The 18,324-nt window shown below is 35.4% G+C and overlaps 1 protein-coding gene across 2 annotated transcripts in view; it reads left to right on the top strand.

Moving 5' to 3' along the window:
- LOC143920055 (calcium/calmodulin-dependent protein kinase kinase 1) overlaps positions 1 to 18,324 on the top strand; it is a 132,857-nt gene that overhangs the window by 62,891 nt on the left and 51,642 nt on the right. For both annotated transcript variants that reach the window (XM_077442741.1, XM_077442743.1), the window contains one exon: positions 973 to 1,588. In XM_077442741.1, the coding sequence (XP_077298867.1) occupies positions 1,004 to 1,588 (585 nt within the window). In that variant the 5' untranslated portion in view covers positions 973 to 1,003. The remainder of the gene's footprint in view (positions 1 to 972; positions 1,589 to 18,324) is intronic.

The following is an 18,324-nucleotide window of genomic DNA, read 5'->3' as shown; positions in this document are numbered from 1 at the left end:
CCAGATGTTCCGTTATAGAGATTTTAGTGACTTTGTGACCAGTAATCATCGAACAATGGATAATAGATACCGAGAACGATAATGAAGTATTTTCAAACGTGTGTATTACGATTATTTTTCACCATCGCAGTGGCGGATTTGTTTTTCACATATATTGATGACCAACCCGAGCAAAATGGCAAAGTTTGAAAACGATCGGATAAGACCCCAAATTTCGTCAGACGAGAAAATCGAAAGCGAAGTAAGAAGAGGCTAGTGACTAGTAAAAAATAAATATTTGTTTGCCAGCTATGAAAAAATTTATAATTTTTAACTTAGGACCACCAAATTTGCTATACTTTCTCATAGTATTCTGAAATGGATGGTAGACTGGTTTTGGAAGGTTTTTTTCTGGCTTTGAGCAATGCAATTGGATTATTAGTCACATTGCGGTGGTCACAAAGACTTGGCGATCAAGTTCTTGATAGTATGATAGTTATCGTTAGTATGATGGACTTTTCGGCTGCCAGATGTTCCGTTATAGAGATTTTAGTGACTTTGTGACCAGTAATCATCGAGCCGTGGATAATAGTTACCAAGAACGATAATGCAGTATTTTCAAACGTGTGTATTACGATTATTTTTCACCATCGCAGTGGCGGATTTGTTTTTCACATATATTGATGACCAACCCGAGCAAAATGGCAAAGTTTGAAAACGATCGGATAAGACCCCAAATTTCGTCAGACGAAAAAATCGAAAGCGAGCTAAGAAGAGGCTAGTAATAAAAAAAACAGGACTGTCCCGACCAAAACAGCGTATGGTCACCCTACCATACGACGTCTTTTGATAGCATCATTCGTTCAGAACCGTATCCCAGATACTTTTAATCGAGCACTGGTTTACTTTCTTCTTAACCTATACATATGTATGTACATCCATCTCTCGATTTTAGAATTCTTTTTAAAGTTCTATTTTTTTTTGTTGTTTCAGATATTCCACGGTGGAGGCTGAAGGTAGCCTCATGACGCGGCCCGCGAAGCAGCCGGCTGTCTGCCCAGCGGGCCGGCCCGGAGCCTGCGCCCCCGAGCATCCGCCCCCGCTCAGGCCGGCTGCCGTCGCCCCTCACCACCCCCCTCCCCCACTACCCCCCTCGACGTGCCCCCGAGCCAACCAAATCACTGTGATAGCGCCATCCGAAACAATGGAGGCCGAGGACGACGACGAATTTACCGCTAGTACCGACAGCGTATATGATAGTAATTCAACAGTGCCTTGCTCCAAGTCCTCGTGTCGTCCTCTATTGAGGAACATACCAAAGACCCAGTCGCTGGACCTGCGCCAGCACGACGAACCACCGGCCAAGCCCAACGAGCCGTCGGCCATGACCAGGGAGATGAGAGCGAGGCTGCTAGTCACGCAACAGTCCAGGTCTCTAGGCGGCGACGATACTTCCGGTTTGAGGATAGAAGGGACCAGGTCGCCGGGCAGCTCGCCGAGAACCCTCAGGAGGAGACAGCCCCTGAGGGAGTCCAGGAGAGTGTCCATAGATGCGTCGGGAAGCTATCTACAACTCAACCAGTATAAGCTTCTGGACCCCATAGGACAGGTGAGCTATGTACATACATCTTACAATACACGTAGTAAAGCCAAGGAATTTGACCCTTAAAGCTCTCAACATGAGGCAACCACCCTCCAACGAATACAGTCTAAGACAACCTTTCGTCGGAGAACGAGACGGTTGTTCATGAATATCGCACAAGAACAACCGCACATCACAATACACGTAGTCAGTGGCGGACTGGCCATACAAGCGAACATGCCCGATGGCATGTGGGCCCCACTATCTGTTAGAAAATATGGGCCCTCAGTAAAATTAAATAACTTTTTATATTTCACGTATGTAAAAATTTATAGGTCTTTGGGACCTAAAGTTTGGGTATTTCAACAAAATAAATTTCTTACGATATACACAAACAACTAATACCTGCTTTAACAGCCCAAGGATCGGTTAACTTTTTTTATTAGGCTCGAAATGTAAGTTGCGTGGGCCCTTTTGTCGGGCCCATTTCCAACCTCAATATTATGTATATTCCAATACCTATGTAACAACTACCTACTGAAATAAAAATGGGTATAAACTAATTTTCGTGAATAATATAAACTGAATTGCTTAAAACAATTTCGATAGGAAGATTCATCATCAACCAGCGATTTAAATTTACTTCATACTTTCAAAATAACATTTGATTATGCTTCGACGATATATAATAGTAAGATAATTAATAATAATACACAATTTTAAACAGTTTCCGAATATAAAATCTATTCCTAATCTATATAGAAATATAGGATAGGGGCCCCCTCCCCAAAATCCCGATTTTCGATTAATATTAATTGAAAATATTTTGCATTTTTTTCAGGGGCGTAATTTGGGGGGGCAAAGGGGGGCACTCGCCCCCCTAAATTAAGGAATAGTGTGAATTTAGAAAATATTATGAATTAATGATTAATGAGATACTATGGATCTATGAATGCTACGTTTATTTCTTATGTATGTTACTTTTGGGTAACTAATAAAATAATCCCTGCTATGTGTTTTGAAAAAAAAAGATTTTATTATTTCGAAACAAGTATATTTTGGTTTTTAAGTGGTATGCCTTGGGTAAAATTCTTAGAAATTGTTCATCTTATGGAGCGAATCGTTAGAAAGGTCCCCTTTACTTTATTTTATCTCAAAAACAGATGTGTAACGTTTATTTTTCCGAAAGATCGTATATTTTTTGTTTTCAAGAAAGGTTTTAAATTAATATTTTACTGAATTGGTTCAATCACAAATGATTTTATTTCTCGAAATTTTATTTTATTTGCAGACGTCCATTCTCTCACAAAACAACGAATAAGATGAATTTAAACTTCATGTGTAACGAATTCGGTCCAAAAAAAGTTTTAGTTATTTAATAAAATTGCTTTTATTATATTTAATTAATTATTAATTAGTTATTGATTATATAAAATTATATTTCTTTTTTACCCTTGATTTTTAGCGTGATGGAAAGAAGAAAATTTTGTTATATGTGGGGGGGGGGACAAATTTTTTTAACCCTGGTTGGGCCCCCTTTGACTCCTGGCATGCACTGATTTCAGTCCCAGTCCGCCACTGCACGTAGTTAGCATATTATGACTAGCGGTTAGCATATTATGCTTTCGAGTAGAGTGGTCACGGTTTCGAGTCCCACTAGAGTCTCGCTGCTGCCCAGACCTTGGTTTGTGACTCCAGGTCGATCTTTTCCTTTCAAAGTTTTCCAATTTTTCTGACTTTCATTGTGACAGTTACTGTAGATTGGCATCTGCTTTTCTATCTCTCTAGCTAATCTCAAGCTATTCAACGTCTTGAGGTTTGCCAATTGGATTATAGAATGCTGCATAAATTTCTCCATATATGTCACCGTGGATTTTTGTATGAATTCGCATTGTATAAAATGCTTGTGTATATTGATTGATTGTATTGTATCTGTTTAAGTGAACTCGTCGCTTTGGAGCGATCTTTAAATGCGCTTGTTCATCTAGTATATAATTTCGAAAGAGACTTTGTAAGGTTTGGTTGAGAGCTTCAAAAACAAATCAAAGTTTCTATGACGATGGTATCCAATAAATTTAATAAAAAAAACAAATTAATGTTTATTATTAGATTTACCATGTTATATTACGAATACCGAGCGAAGTCTGGTAAAACCACTAGTGTAATGTAAAATAAGGCGTTTTTCTTTTGGGTGCTCCTATGTAGTTGTGCTCGTTGCTTTTTTCAAGGATTTAAAATTTCTCTCGTTGGGTGTCGTAGCCAAAAGACTGGTCTGCAAATATACCTCTACGTGGATTGCCTACCTTCAGGTAAATCAATGAGAACACTCAAATAGCAATTGATTAGGATAGTCTCTCAAGTAATAGATATCAATTAATAGTGCCCCGATGCTTCTCACTTATTATACACGTCCTTGAATAGGTACTTTTCAAGTTTAAATTCCATTTTAGCAGATAATCTAAAGCTGATTCATGAAAGTTTTAGTTTTTTTCTCCCTCGGGAACTCACAGTCCAAGACTGGGTTAGCTACTTGTGGCCTATATGCATACAGTATATGTTTCCCTGAAATCAAATTTCAACCACATATGCATACGTAGTATGTATATGAATGTGTAAAATAAAGAGTTGACATTTTATATTTAGAAACTTTCAACATAATTAATTAATTTATACAAGGCCCAACCTCAATGTGCCTTTCTGGCAAAAACATTGTACATTTGATACAAGTATTATTAGTATTATACAAAGTAAATACATATCAATTAACACCCACAGAGACATCTATGGTCAAATTTGTAAATTTGCAGAATTTTTAAGCAATTTGGTGAAATTCAATACATACATATCAATTACCATCCCCAGAGACATTTATGGTCAAATTTGTAAATATGCAGCATTTTATACAATTCAGCGAAATTCGAAATTGCTGAAAACTTGAGTTTTGCGAGAAAATGGGTAAGGTTTTCAATTTGTTGGAACCGTTTCAATGAAAATCAGACAAATTGGCAAACACTGATAGGAAACGATCGACCTGGAGTCACAAATCCAAGGTATGGCCAGCAGAAACCAGTGGTATTTGAACCCGCGACCACTTTTTTCAAAGCATTATAAGCTTACCACTAGTCTATGTATATATCAGTCTACATATATATGTATATGGCACGTATGATTGCATGCATAAACAATCTATATGCAAATGTGATGACTGCTATCATTTTCATGCGACAAATAACAAATTCGAACGTCATATCAAAACTAAAGATAGTCGCAATACATGTATGTATTATGACGTTTACGTATAAAACGATATGATTATTTATCAAAAATCACAAAAAACCTACATATTGCGAAACCGTGAAAAATTATCGATTCGTCTCCACTCTGCGCTGAAATTTCGCAGTTAGAAAAGCTCGCGTCCGCATTTTTTTGCATAATTTCTGTTTTTTTTTTTTTTCCCGCCATACGGACGACGCGCTATTTACAAATTCTCGAAGCCAATTTAGTCCTGCCTTGTTCGGAGCTTTATGGTCGTTGTATAAACGCAGACTGTTTTGACACATCTGCCGCGTCGACGAAAAAAAAACACTCTCGTGTGAGGATATGTGCTGCGTGTGTCGTACCCTCCCTTCCTTTCTACCCCTGATAATTTAGCGGGCTGCGGACCCTGCGTTTGACAGATGCGGACGATGCGTGCGACCCATTTTACCGAGAATACCTTAAATGCGTCATTGTTCTGAGACCCCTACTACATAGTACTACGTGAGGCAATATCTTAAAGCTTGATTTTTCATAGCCATAATATTTTTGGCAATTTGGTTTTCATTTTATTTGTTTAACTAGCCTATTCTTAGCTCGCTTTCGATTTTTTCGTCTGACAAAATTTGGTTTCTTATTCACACTCTTCCGATCGCTTTCAAACTTTTGCCATTTTGCTCGGTTTGGTCATCAATATATTTGCAGAGTTTTAGAATAGCCGGTACACTTCAAATATCAAAATAGTGTTGCGTAGGGGTGGGTGGAGGATCCAAGTAAAAAGCCTTAGTCGTTTCACAACATTTATTGATGATTAAGGAGATACACGCACTGGCAGTGCTCAGTCCAGAATGACATGCTATCGCCTACGTACCGCCTTATAAGCGGTAGATCTCTCAGGACGTCTAATCTGTTTACCTATTGTATAGTCACGTATTCGGATATGTATTCCCACAACATGGGTCAGTTCTGAGAAGTGCAATCATTGTTTAGCTTACTTGCACTTAGCCTGTTGCTAATCCTTGAAACCATTTATACCGAGTAGATCTCTCAGGACGTCTAATCTGTTTACCTATTCTATAGTCACGTATTCGGATATGTATTCCCACGACATGGGTCAGTTCTGAGAAGTACAATCATTGTTTAGCTAACTTGCACTTAGCTAATCCGTTAACAGATAATCCTTGAACGGTCACACAGTCTCTGGGATTCTATTCGCTTAATCCACGGTGTACGTAACGAAAGTATAAAACTTTAATTTTTTCGAAAAGTTTTACCACTTTTGAAATATATTTTTCACCCAAGCTCGATGACAAAGAGCGCTGTCGTGCATAAAAATGCTGTCAGGTTCAAGGATACTACGTGTGAGGCACCAGATGTGTCTTTAGCACATTAAAATATCGGTCTCCATTCATGGTACCATTATTGAAATAAATGGGCTCCGGACCCTTTTTTTGTTTATGACGGCTCAAACCATTGTCTAGGGTGGATGTTCAGTTGTACTATCGATACATGAGGGTAGGAAGGTACATATTTATCAAATGAATTAACAAACAAACGCCTTTGTGTCATGAACTGAAGGATACATTCATCACTCGAAGATTGCTCTGAGTATACATTTGATGCATTTCTTGCATAATGCAAAAAAAAGAGTCTGTTTTTTTTTGTATGGTTACGAGAAGTTACGCAATAAATTATCTTAAAATACGCAATAAAATCATCTTTAAAAGTACTGACAAAGTAAAACCTTCCGGCATGTAGCGTTTTCTACTTTATTTAAGTAGAGTCGAAATTGATTATGTAAAAATTGTAAAAAAAATTGCAAAAATAATTGTGCAAAATTTAGCACTACACCACTGTATATGTAGAAATCAAATCCGCCATTATGATGGTTAAAAATAATCATAATACACACGTTTGAAAATACTCCATTATCCAGTTCTCGGTAACGTCTATTAGTATTTATCCGCACTCGTTTATTCCCTTTTCGCCACTCTCTCGCTATGTCAGATATTAATTATTTAAACGCCTATAACTTTTTCTTTTTTCACTTACATTATAAATATGTTCTCTTTATCTCTCTTATATATTTTTACTTCACTCGTAGGTTATATAATGATTGTTAAAATGTATGTTAAATAGCGTTAAGTTGAATAAATATCAATTTATTCAAAAGTTGTTAGTGTCATGTTTATAAATACTCTTAAAGTGTCATAAATTATCGTTCGCGTCTCACTCTAAATTTATGTATGAAAAGCTTGTCCCGTTTAATAAAATCAGTGCGCTTTTAAGAAATTTATTTTGATAGAATTAGTTCACTCTTGAACAGTGTCGCGAAGACTTGTCTACTTAGGTCAATATCAATTATGTGCAGAGGCAAATTAAAGGGCAAACTGGAAGAGTGGGGGGAAGGGAGTGATCGTTACCCTTCGGAAACAATTAACCCTTAAGCGAGGAGGGCCTCGACTTCGCGTCGAATTTATCAACGCAAATAAATTGTGCTTCTCCGCTTTTCATGTATTTTTTTTTTCGTACTTCTTGCTCTCTTCCGTCGCTCGTTTTTCATTAGTCAACTCAAAGACGCAGAAAATCTTTTGAGATACGACCTTTGACCATGGTACGCCTTTGAACGCACTCTGGAGCAACTGCGCTGTCCAAGAAGTACTTATGTATCATAAATATGTATGTATGTATGTATAAATATACCAGGTGTTTTGCCCTTTCCGTTACAGTTAACGTGCAACTTGCCGTTCAAAGAAGCGCTTTCAATTATCTAGTTCAAACTCTCTGTTTTGCTCTCTCGCCGTTTCGTAGCCGTAATGTATTAATTGCGAACTACAGTGTACCGGGTACTTGCATAATGGATGGTGGTGCGACTTCCATTATCACATTATATGTATCATAGAACATTCCCTTGTACTAGAAATGGAGACTGGTTTGAATCTATCTTAGCAGGAGTGGTATATAATGTAATTAAATATATATATATATATATATATATATATATATATATATATATATATATATATATATATATATATATATATATATATATATATATATATATATAGGATCCGGATGTGAAGGATTCCAAGCGAAACGCACAGATTAAGCGTCAGACTATTTATTGTACATGTCTCTTCGGGCCTGTTCTCCAACAAGTGACCATAACAACACACATCCGGTCTCTCCCATGCATACCACACACACTTTATCCCAGCTTGACCAACCATACCTACGGCTCGTTTAAAAATCATTCCTACATTTATGTAATTAAATTTTGTATTATCACTGCCACTTTACTAAAATTCTTCAAGTTTACATACTATGCCTAGTTTAGCGCTTTATGTCTATATTTTCTTCGTTTTTGGTATTACTAGCCTCTTCTTACTTCGCTTTCGATTTTTACTTTATCTATGTATGTACGTAGTAATAATAGATGAAGTTTTGTGATCATGTGAAAATTCCAACTGGAGATTTTGACTGATTCGAACTCATGATCCAGAAAAAATGTGTGTGTGTCTGTGTATTTTGGGGATTTTTTGAACACCATTAGTCCTATCGAACTGAAACTTAGTATCGGTTACTGAAATTCGTATCGACACGATGTAAATTTTTTTTCGTCTGATTTCGTTTGACGAAATTGGGGTTCTTATCCGATCGTTTTCAAACTTTTAGCTCGGCGATTTACATAGCTCGGTTTGGTCATCTACATATGTAGAAATCAAATCTGACATTACGATGGTGAAAAATAATCGTAATAGACACGTTTGAAAATACTCCATTATCCAGTTCTCGGTGACGTCTATTAGTATTTATCCGCACTCTTCCGATCGTTTTTTACCTTTTCGCTATGTCAGATTTTAATTGTTTAAACGACTGTAATTTTTCCTTTCTTCACTCTATATTTTATAAAATTTGCTTTATCTGATCTGAATTCACATAAAGGTAGATAATAATATATAAATTATATTTTGTTTTATTTTTGTTAGTAATCATAGTATTGTTGCGTGGGGGTATAGAGGGGTTTCCAGGATCAAAGAGAGAGACGTTTATTGGTCTGCACTCGTCGGCTCTCCAGCTTCGAATGCTTTGCAGTTCGAGAACGCCCAATATTTATACTCATCGCGCGCTCTCTGTATACAGATATTCGCGAGATCCTATTGGCCGTTACGCTCGACTACTCTATACTTCGAGGCCGCTAGTAAACCATCGATCCACGAGCGCCACTCACCTAATCCCTACTTTATAGTATTATATTAATGTAATGTTAATGTACAGCATAATAGGATAAAGAGCTCAAAAACCCATTTACAATTCTTATAAAAATATATATAAAAATGGACGAGTGCATCGACAAGTATGGGTACTTCAAAAAACTAATTTTAGAATTATCAAGAGTTATTATATCGATTTCAACTGCGATTTAGATTTCAATTTCTTTTCCGATTCGGGTTCTGATTGCAGTTCTGTTCTGGTTACGGTTCCGATTTCGATTCCTATTTCAGTTCCGATTCCCGATTTTTATTCAGTTCCGGTTACTATTTCGGTTCCGACTTCGGTTCCGACTTCAATTCCAACTTCAATTACGATTACGATTACGATGACAATTTTTGTTGTTTGTTATTATTATTATTATGCATGATCTTGAATGATAAGTACATATATATAATCAAGTATAAGAAGGAATTGAATAAAAAGTATGGTAATGAAAATTGTGAACTATATATATATGATGGAAAATACATAAATAGGATACAAAACTATGCCAATAGTAATAGGATAAACTGCATAGTATCCAAGATAAGCCAGAATGGAATAAGATTTCACTCCATTAAAACAAGAATCTGCATTTAATTTACACAGATCTTAAGGAGTGACGTAGAATATGCTGAAATGCTCTCATATGCCCATGCTCTCAGAATATTTGTTTTAATGTGTATAATTCGTAGCATACCTTTAGAGTCTTCCATTAAACTAATTACATCTTCAAACTTTACCTGCCCAAGGGAAAATAACGTGATGAAACGACCAGACAGTTATGTTTGGAAAGGAGATCTTTTGATTATAAATTCCGTATATTTACATATATAAATCAATAAAAACTATGACATACTATATGGTTATAATTAACCCTATATGTATGTACTTAATCCCTTAAAATAAGCCTATTTTATAAAGCAATAAATATAAGTACTAAATCTGATACCCTCTCTATAATCACTCACACATGACACTTAATCCTTTAAAGTGTTAAGTACTCATGAATTTCTCGAACTAATTCAATATCGCTTATTTTAAACTTTGTAGAAGATTAACAGACTGGATAGAGTGAGTAGGCGTGATTCTGACGAACACACTGTGAAAATGTGAGGCGTTCTTCTGATAAATGTTAAAGATAACGTTCACGAAGGTCGATCAAGGACTGTCGGAACTACCCTCAGAGGCCAATACAACCCTATAGGGTGCGACCGTGAACCTTCGCTTTTTTTTTTATCCAGTCACCCCTCCCCCCCCCCCTTTATATATATATATATATAGTAGCTGTGTTTTTTCTATATTTATGAATATATACGTAGGTAGAATAGGCCTCGATCACGCGAATTCGCAACAACCCCTATCGGCGTTATCAATCTAATGGAAACGATGGCGTAATTCGACCTGCCCAGTTACGAAAAATAAAGCTTTCGCTACTGCGTTTTATTTCCACAAATATTTGCTGGAAACGTTAGCTCTCAGTGGTTTTTAATCTGTGGATTATCGCCGTCTAAGAAATTCACTATTGGCTATTCAACAAAAATTTATCAACGATTAGCTTTAGAACGTCTAATACATTTTCCATTTCGGCACTCAAAATGGAAATTTTCACGAATGGGATCGCTCGATAATTTTCAAAACATGATTTCGTTTTTTTGATACCTATTTATAACACATTATATGCAGTGATTTTTGATTTTTAAATGCTTTTTATTATTACGAATTTATGTTCACAATACATCTTATATCTATTTTAATAGCTACTGATCTACTGATCATTTTCTATTTTACAATTTTAATTTAATTTGGTTAGTAATCACAGTATTATATTATTCTAATGTTAATCTAAAGCATAATAGGAAAAAGAGCTCAAAAACCTATTTACAATCCTTATAAATGTTCATAATACATCTAATACATAATATTAATTAAAGACTATCTAAAGTCGATGACCTAAAGCAGATTGTGTTTAGGTAATCTGTGTTTATACCTGAAGGGTATAGACATTTTGTTGTAATCACCGAGACTCTTCACAAGTGTGTTAGTATGGTTATTAGTGATTCTGTGATATAATCTACTGGTTAGTTTGTTAGTAATGTCTGTAACAAACGGAATATTATATATAGCATGCAGTTTTTTCAGGTTAGTATATATGGGTGTATTATAAATTATTTTAAGGGATTTATTTTGTATTACTTGGAGCTTGGAAAGGTTAGTATTCGAGGCGTTATTCCATACAGGTGAAGCATAGGTTAATAATGGTAATATGAGCGCGCGATATAATTTTATTTTATTTAGCGTTGATAAAGAACTATGGCGATTAAATATTGGATATATTGAGGATATACTCCGCATCGCCTTGCATTTCGCTGCCTCAATGTGAGGTGCCCATCTCATTCTTTTATCAAACGTTACTCCTAAATATTTTATTACTGACTGCCATTTCAGACTTTCTCCAGAGGGGATTTTCAGATCTGAACTTGGCTTATGTTTTCTAACACTAAAGAATATGGCGTCTGTTTTGGTTTGATTAATTTGAATTTTCCACTTAGTGAAGTGTTCAGTCATTGTTTTAATTGCAAATTCAAGATTTTTAAGAATAGTGTCTGGTTTTTTGCTACTTGTGAAGCAAGCTGTATCATCTGCATATAGGGCTATGTGACAGTTTTTTGGAATAGGTATGTCATTTATATATATGGAGAACAAGAGTGGGCCAAGCAAGCTCCCCTGCGGAACGCCAGCTGCGATTATTTTTGGAGACGATAATTCATTATTTACGCTAACCACTAGCTTTCTACGAGTTAAGTACGATTTGATGATGAGAATTAGGTAGTTTGGTATTTTGTTAATAAGGAGCTTATGAATGAGTCCATCGTGCCAAACCGTGTCGAAGGCCTTTTCTATGTCGAGACATACCATTCCGGTACTTCTCTTCATATTAAAGTTCTTCGTCACGTGTTCAGTTAGTCTTGTTAGTTGTTGGGTCGTGGAATGTCCAGTGCGAAATCCAAATTGTTCATTTATTAATTTCTTATTTACGACTTTAAGTAAACGTGTGTAAAATTATATGCATAAATATCGAAGCTAGTACTAGAGATTTTGTCATCTGAGGTAAAATTAAAAATTTGCACCCCTAAGTAGTTTAATTTTTTAAGTATTTCTTCATCAGAAATAAAATATTATCCTAATTCAGTATGTCCAATTTAAAAAAGTCATGCGCCAAAGTTAGCATCAAGTATTCGAAATTTTTTTTCGAATGTTCGAGAAAGCCTGGTGTAGATAGTATGAGCTTAATTGGTCTCTGTTCGAATTGGTCTAAGTACTTACATATGTATACTATATACATATGTATGTATATAAATTTATTTTTTTCCAAAAACATGAACTTAATATTATATATTTTTAGTAACATTTTATGGAAGGAAAATTACTTTAACAAATTATCGACTTTGTGTCAGATTTTTTGTTCTGAAAAAGTAAACATGTTATTAATAAAAAATATTTAATGATAAAATTGTGATATTGAGATTGAAAATTTAAGCATACCTTGCAAAATATAGTCGAAATGTCGATAAACGTTGACGGTGTCGTGTATTTTTCGAATCGTATAGAGAATATAGACGACCGGGGCTGGCATATTCTGCCCCAAAGAGATCTTTACACAGCGAATTAAAAACGACCTTCTGTATATGGTAATACGGATATTTTTTCTCTGCTTCGACTGGCGATCTACACTCTACACACAGTGCCACTCACAAGTGCCATAGTAGCAGGTAAACTGAAGCTGGCAACCACGGGACTACAGCAGATAAACGACTGCCCTGAACTGAATTACGAACCGATTCTGCTCATCGCCTGGTAATAAAAATAAAATAAAATGTATGAACTTATAAAATATATGAACATTTTGAGATGAGCATATTATTTGGATAATACACGACCTTCTGATCTTTTGCGTTGAGCTTTATAATAAAGAAAGCTAAAAAGATATTTCTCCATTGCTTCGGAGTGTTTGTTTGTTTACTTCCGTACAGGGACAAGTCTCAAAGAGTATTTGATTTTTTTTCATCGTATTAATAACATAAATGTAAGTATTATAAATCAGTCATTCTGAAAGGCGAAATTATTAACCAGCCATGTAATGCTTTCAATTGTGTAGTCACGAGTTCGATCCCGTATGCTGCTGGCCAGTCCTTGATTATGTGACTAAAAGTTCGATCGTTTCCTATTAGAGTTTGACAAATTTATCTGATTTCGTTTAAATGGTTCCAACAAATTGGCCTACCTGTCCCATCCCTTTCGCAAAAATTCGAGTTTTTCAACATCTCAATTTTCGCTGATAAGAAAATTCTGCAAAAAATTGTCCTTAGATGTCTCTGTGACTGGTAATCGTTTGACCATAGATGTCGTGTTTAATAAATGGGTTTATACCTGTTTAAATATTCCTTAAACTGTATAGTTTACACTCGTCGCGTTGGAGCAATCGGTTAGACGAGTATTGAATAAATAAATAAATAAAATAAAAAAATTCTAGATTAACATCAACGGCGTCATCTTGCAATATCCCGATTACTCGAAATGATAGACGATTGATTATGCAAGCGAGCGTGATTTTGCTCTCGACGCAATATCCACTTTGTGCATGATTAAAAAATTTCAATTAACCTTACTTAGGTAGGGAAAGGAAATACGCAACTCGGATTGAAAAACTTTTGAACGATGACAAAAGTCGTTGCGAAAGTTGCGCCATCTGTTCTCGCCGTTCTGTTGTTGTGCTCGTTGATTTTCCTTTCGGCGGAAAAAATTTCATCTCGGCCGGAAAATTTCCGACAATCGAATAAAGCCGCTTCGGCGTAACACGGCAATACGGAAGCTGCGCAACGCGTTGCAAAAACACAATTATTATTGTCGTATTTAATGTTCGAATTTACCGGTTGGCATCCGGTTTTTTGTACATTGACAATTAGTCTGAGCCGATAAATTGCATGCAATTATCTTTTTGTGTCGCTTTCCTGGCACGAGCCGATTAAATGTATGTAATTCGCGTGGATAAAGTGTGCCATAAGTAATTGACTCAGACTTGAGCGAATTTAGTAATGTTTTTATCTTTTATTTATACCAGGAAGGTCTAACGGGTAACTCCAATGCGCCTTCCTGGCCAGAAACATTTGATTTAAATATTATTAGTATTATACAAATATTTAGCCAGCAGCATAGCTCGATCGTTAAGCTTCTGCCTAACACCGAGAGGCGCCGGGTTCGCTCACATGAGCTGATCCCGATTGAAAATATTTTTTCTGAGTATATCTGTAGTGCTGCTGGTCAGACCTGGATATTTGTGACTACTGGTCGATCATTTCCTATCAGAGTTTGCCAATTTTCTCTGATTTCATTGTTGAAACGGTTCCCGATTAAAAATTGGCTAAAATCCTTCCTACCTACTATGTCACCACTATTTGAGTATGATTAATGTACAATAAAATTTATGTGCAATTCATTGATGTCTCGTTAATTTGCGAGTTTTCAGTGTCTCGTAATTCAGCGACTTGTATAATAAAAATGCTGTATTGTTTGTAATTGCCCAGGAAGGCGCATTGGGGTTTAAATACATACATATCAAAAATAAATACATATCAATTAATATTCACAAAGACATCTATGGTCAGATTTATAAAGTTTGCAGCTTTTTAAACAATTCAATAAATACATAACAATTAACATTTGTTTTTTTTTTATTAAATTAACTGTCACGAACAAATAAACATATATACATATGTATATACTATGTAAGTCTCTTTCGAAATTATATGTATACCAGAATCTGGCGGTCCCCCCCCCCCCCGGCGCCCCTCGGGACTTCGCCCCCGGGGCCTACGAATCGAATCGAATGGAATACATATTTAAAACGAAGGTTTTTATGTTTTTATTCCATTATTTGATATGAATTAAAATTAAATCACTTTCCATGTAAATTTCTATAAAAAAAATTGTTGTCGTATCCCATTGTGAAAACCAGGTGACTATTTCTAAACCACAGCAGACTATTGAAAGCTATTGAAAGTCGCGTAGTGCTACGTGTGAAGCAAATGTAGAGAGATACAAGATCCCCTCTAAAAATGCTTCTTCGCGTCTCTCTTTCAAGGAGAAAAAATACACTCTGAGTAGCAGTGCTATATTTGTATTATATATGTATGTACGTAAGTATCGCGCATAAGCCGACAACGCTGCGAAAATATAATACCTATTATATTTACATTTTCTTCCGAAGGGGAATTTTCATTTGATAAGAATATTTCGCGTTTTGTTTCGCTCGCCACCTCGCAACAAAGGTCCCTTTGTATTCGCGCGCATTGTTTTGATTTGTCATTCCTATTGTCAAAATCAGCACCAAACCAACGTCGTTTTCCGTCCGTTTTCGGAAGACTTCCTAATCGCGAAATTTTGCTTTCGCTTTGACCATTAATTTATGCTCTTTTCAAAAACCCAGCTTGCTGTGAGACATACGAGTCTCGAATATGCTTAAATCTTAACTTTAACACGTTTAAACTTCACTTCAATACACAAAAGCTCGAAATATGTTTTTTTTTTCTCTATATTAAAACAGGACAATAAAGTTGTGTCGCACCACTCTGCTCGAATCTGTACCCAGTAGTAGTTCATTTTTATTTTATATAGAATTCCAATAATTCCAATCGATTTCAAATATGTTAACTAATTGCACTTTTGCACTAAAGAAAAAAATATAGAAGAATTTTCAGTTTTATATTTGAAAGTGGCATAAGTTCACTTTTCTGTATTTCGAGAAACATTTCGCAAAACATTAAATATAAAGTTTTGCACCAGTATTTTTAACAATATTTAAAAATACTGGTGGCCTGTAATACTTTTATAATATAGGAAACGATCGACTTGGATTCACATACATATATCCAAGTCTGACCAGTAGCATTAAGATTATACTCAAAATGAATTATTTTCAATCGTGGTCAGCTTACATGATCGAATCTGACGACCTCTCGGTGCGTATTATCAACGCAACCACCGAGCCATGCTGCTGACTAAAAAAAAATATATATATATATATATATATATATATATATATATATATATATATATATATATATATATATATATACATATATATGTAATAAAATTAGCGAGACATCTATGTTATAGATAATAAATTTTTGAAAGCATATTCAAATAGTAGTTAGTTTTTGCCAATTTGATGGGGGAACCGCTTCAAAAATAAAATCAGATAAATTGGCAAACTCTGATAGGAAACGATCGACTTGGAGTCACATATATCCAAATCTGACCAGCAGCATTAAAGATTATACTCAGAATAAATTCTTTTCAATCGCAGTCAGCTCACGGGATCGAACCCGGCGACCTCTCAATACTTAGTATCAACGTAACCACCGAGCCATGCTGCTGGCTAAAAATATATACATATAATTAAATTAGCGAGACATATACCTGTTATAGATAATACATTTTTGAAATCATATTCAAATAGTGGTGACATAGTGGGCAGGATGGTTTTTGCCAATTTGATGGAGGAACCGCTTCTACAATGACATCAGTTAAATTGGCAAATTCTGATAGGAAACGATCGACTTGAATCCAAGTCTGACCAGCAGCATTAAAGATTATACTCAAAATATTTTTTTTCAATCGCGGTCAGCTTACAGGATTGAACCTGGCGACCTCTTGGTGCTTACTATCAACGCAACCACCGAGCTATGCTGCTGGTATGGACTTCGAAAGAAAATTTTATCGATTTGTTACTACCTACATAAGTATTGTAAGGATTATACAATAAGAATCCATTGAGACATATGTGGATTTAGATTTGTACATAATTTTTACAAATTGCACATACAATAAATACAGAAGATTTGTGACAATAGGAAAGATGATTTTGTGCCAATTTTGAGGAACCGTTTCAACAATGATTAGATTAAATTGGAAAATTCTGATAAGAAACGATCAATTTGGCATCACAAATACCCCCAAATCTAACCAGCAGTATGGCGGATCGAACCCATTGATCACATACGCGCTACCATTGAGACATACTGCTGGCTAAAATAAATAAATAAATAATAATTTGTATTGAAATTTTTGTAAAACAGCTAATAAGGCCTTGAGAATATTATTTGATGAAATTTTATGAAATAGATTGGAATTGTAGAAGTTGTTAAATACAGAAGGTTTGTGACAATAGGAAACATGATTTTGTGCCAACTTTGAGGAACCGTTTCTACAATGATCAGATAAAATTGGAAAATTCTGATAAGAAACGATCAATTTGGAGTCACAAATACCCCCAAATCTAACCAGCAGTGTAGCGGATCGAACCCACTGATCACTTGGTGCTAAACATACGCGCTACCATTGATACATACTGCTGGCTAAAATAAATAAATATTAATTTGTATTGAAATTTTTGTAAAACAGCTAATAAGGCCTTGAGGAGATTATTTGGGGAAATTTTATCAAATAGATTGGAATTGTAGAAGTTGTTAAATACAGAAGATTTGTGACAATAGGAAACATGATTTTGTGCCAATTTTGAGGAACCGTTTCAACAATGATCAGATAAAATTGGAAAATTCTGATAATAAACGATCAATTTGGAGTCAAAAATACCCCCAAATCTAACCAGCAGTATAGCGGATCGAACCCACTGATCACATATGCGCTACCATTGAGACATACTGCTGGCTAAAATAAATAAATAAATAATAATTTGTATTGAAATTTTTGGAAAACAGGCTAATAAGGCCTTGAGGAGATTATTTGGTGAAATTTTATCAAATAGATTGGAATTGTAGAAGTTGTTAAATACAGAAGGTTTGTGACAATAGGAAACATGATTTTGTGCCAATTTTGAGGAACCGTTTCAACAACGATCAGATAAAATTGGAAAATTCTGATAAGAAACGATCAATTTGGAGTCACAAATACCCCCAAATCTAACCAGCAGTATAGCAGATCGAACCCACTGATCACTTGGTGCTAAACATACGCGCTACCATTGAGACATACCTACTGCTGGCTAAAATAAATAAATAAATAATAATTTGTATTGAAATTTTTGTAAAACAGCTAATAAGGCCTTGAGGAGATTATTTGGGGAAATTTTATCAAATAGATTGGAATTGTAGAAGTTGTTAAATACAGAAGGTTTGTGACAATAGGAAACATGATTTTGTGCCAACTTTGAGGAACCGTTTCTACAATGATCA

Source organism: Arctopsyche grandis, chromosome 12, assembly GCF_051622035.1.
Source record: "Arctopsyche grandis isolate Sample6627 chromosome 12, ASM5162203v2, whole genome shotgun sequence".
Taxonomy (NCBI): Eukaryota; Metazoa; Arthropoda; class Insecta; order Trichoptera; family Hydropsychidae; genus Arctopsyche; species Arctopsyche grandis.
This window is presented reverse-complemented; position numbering and strand designations above follow the sequence as displayed.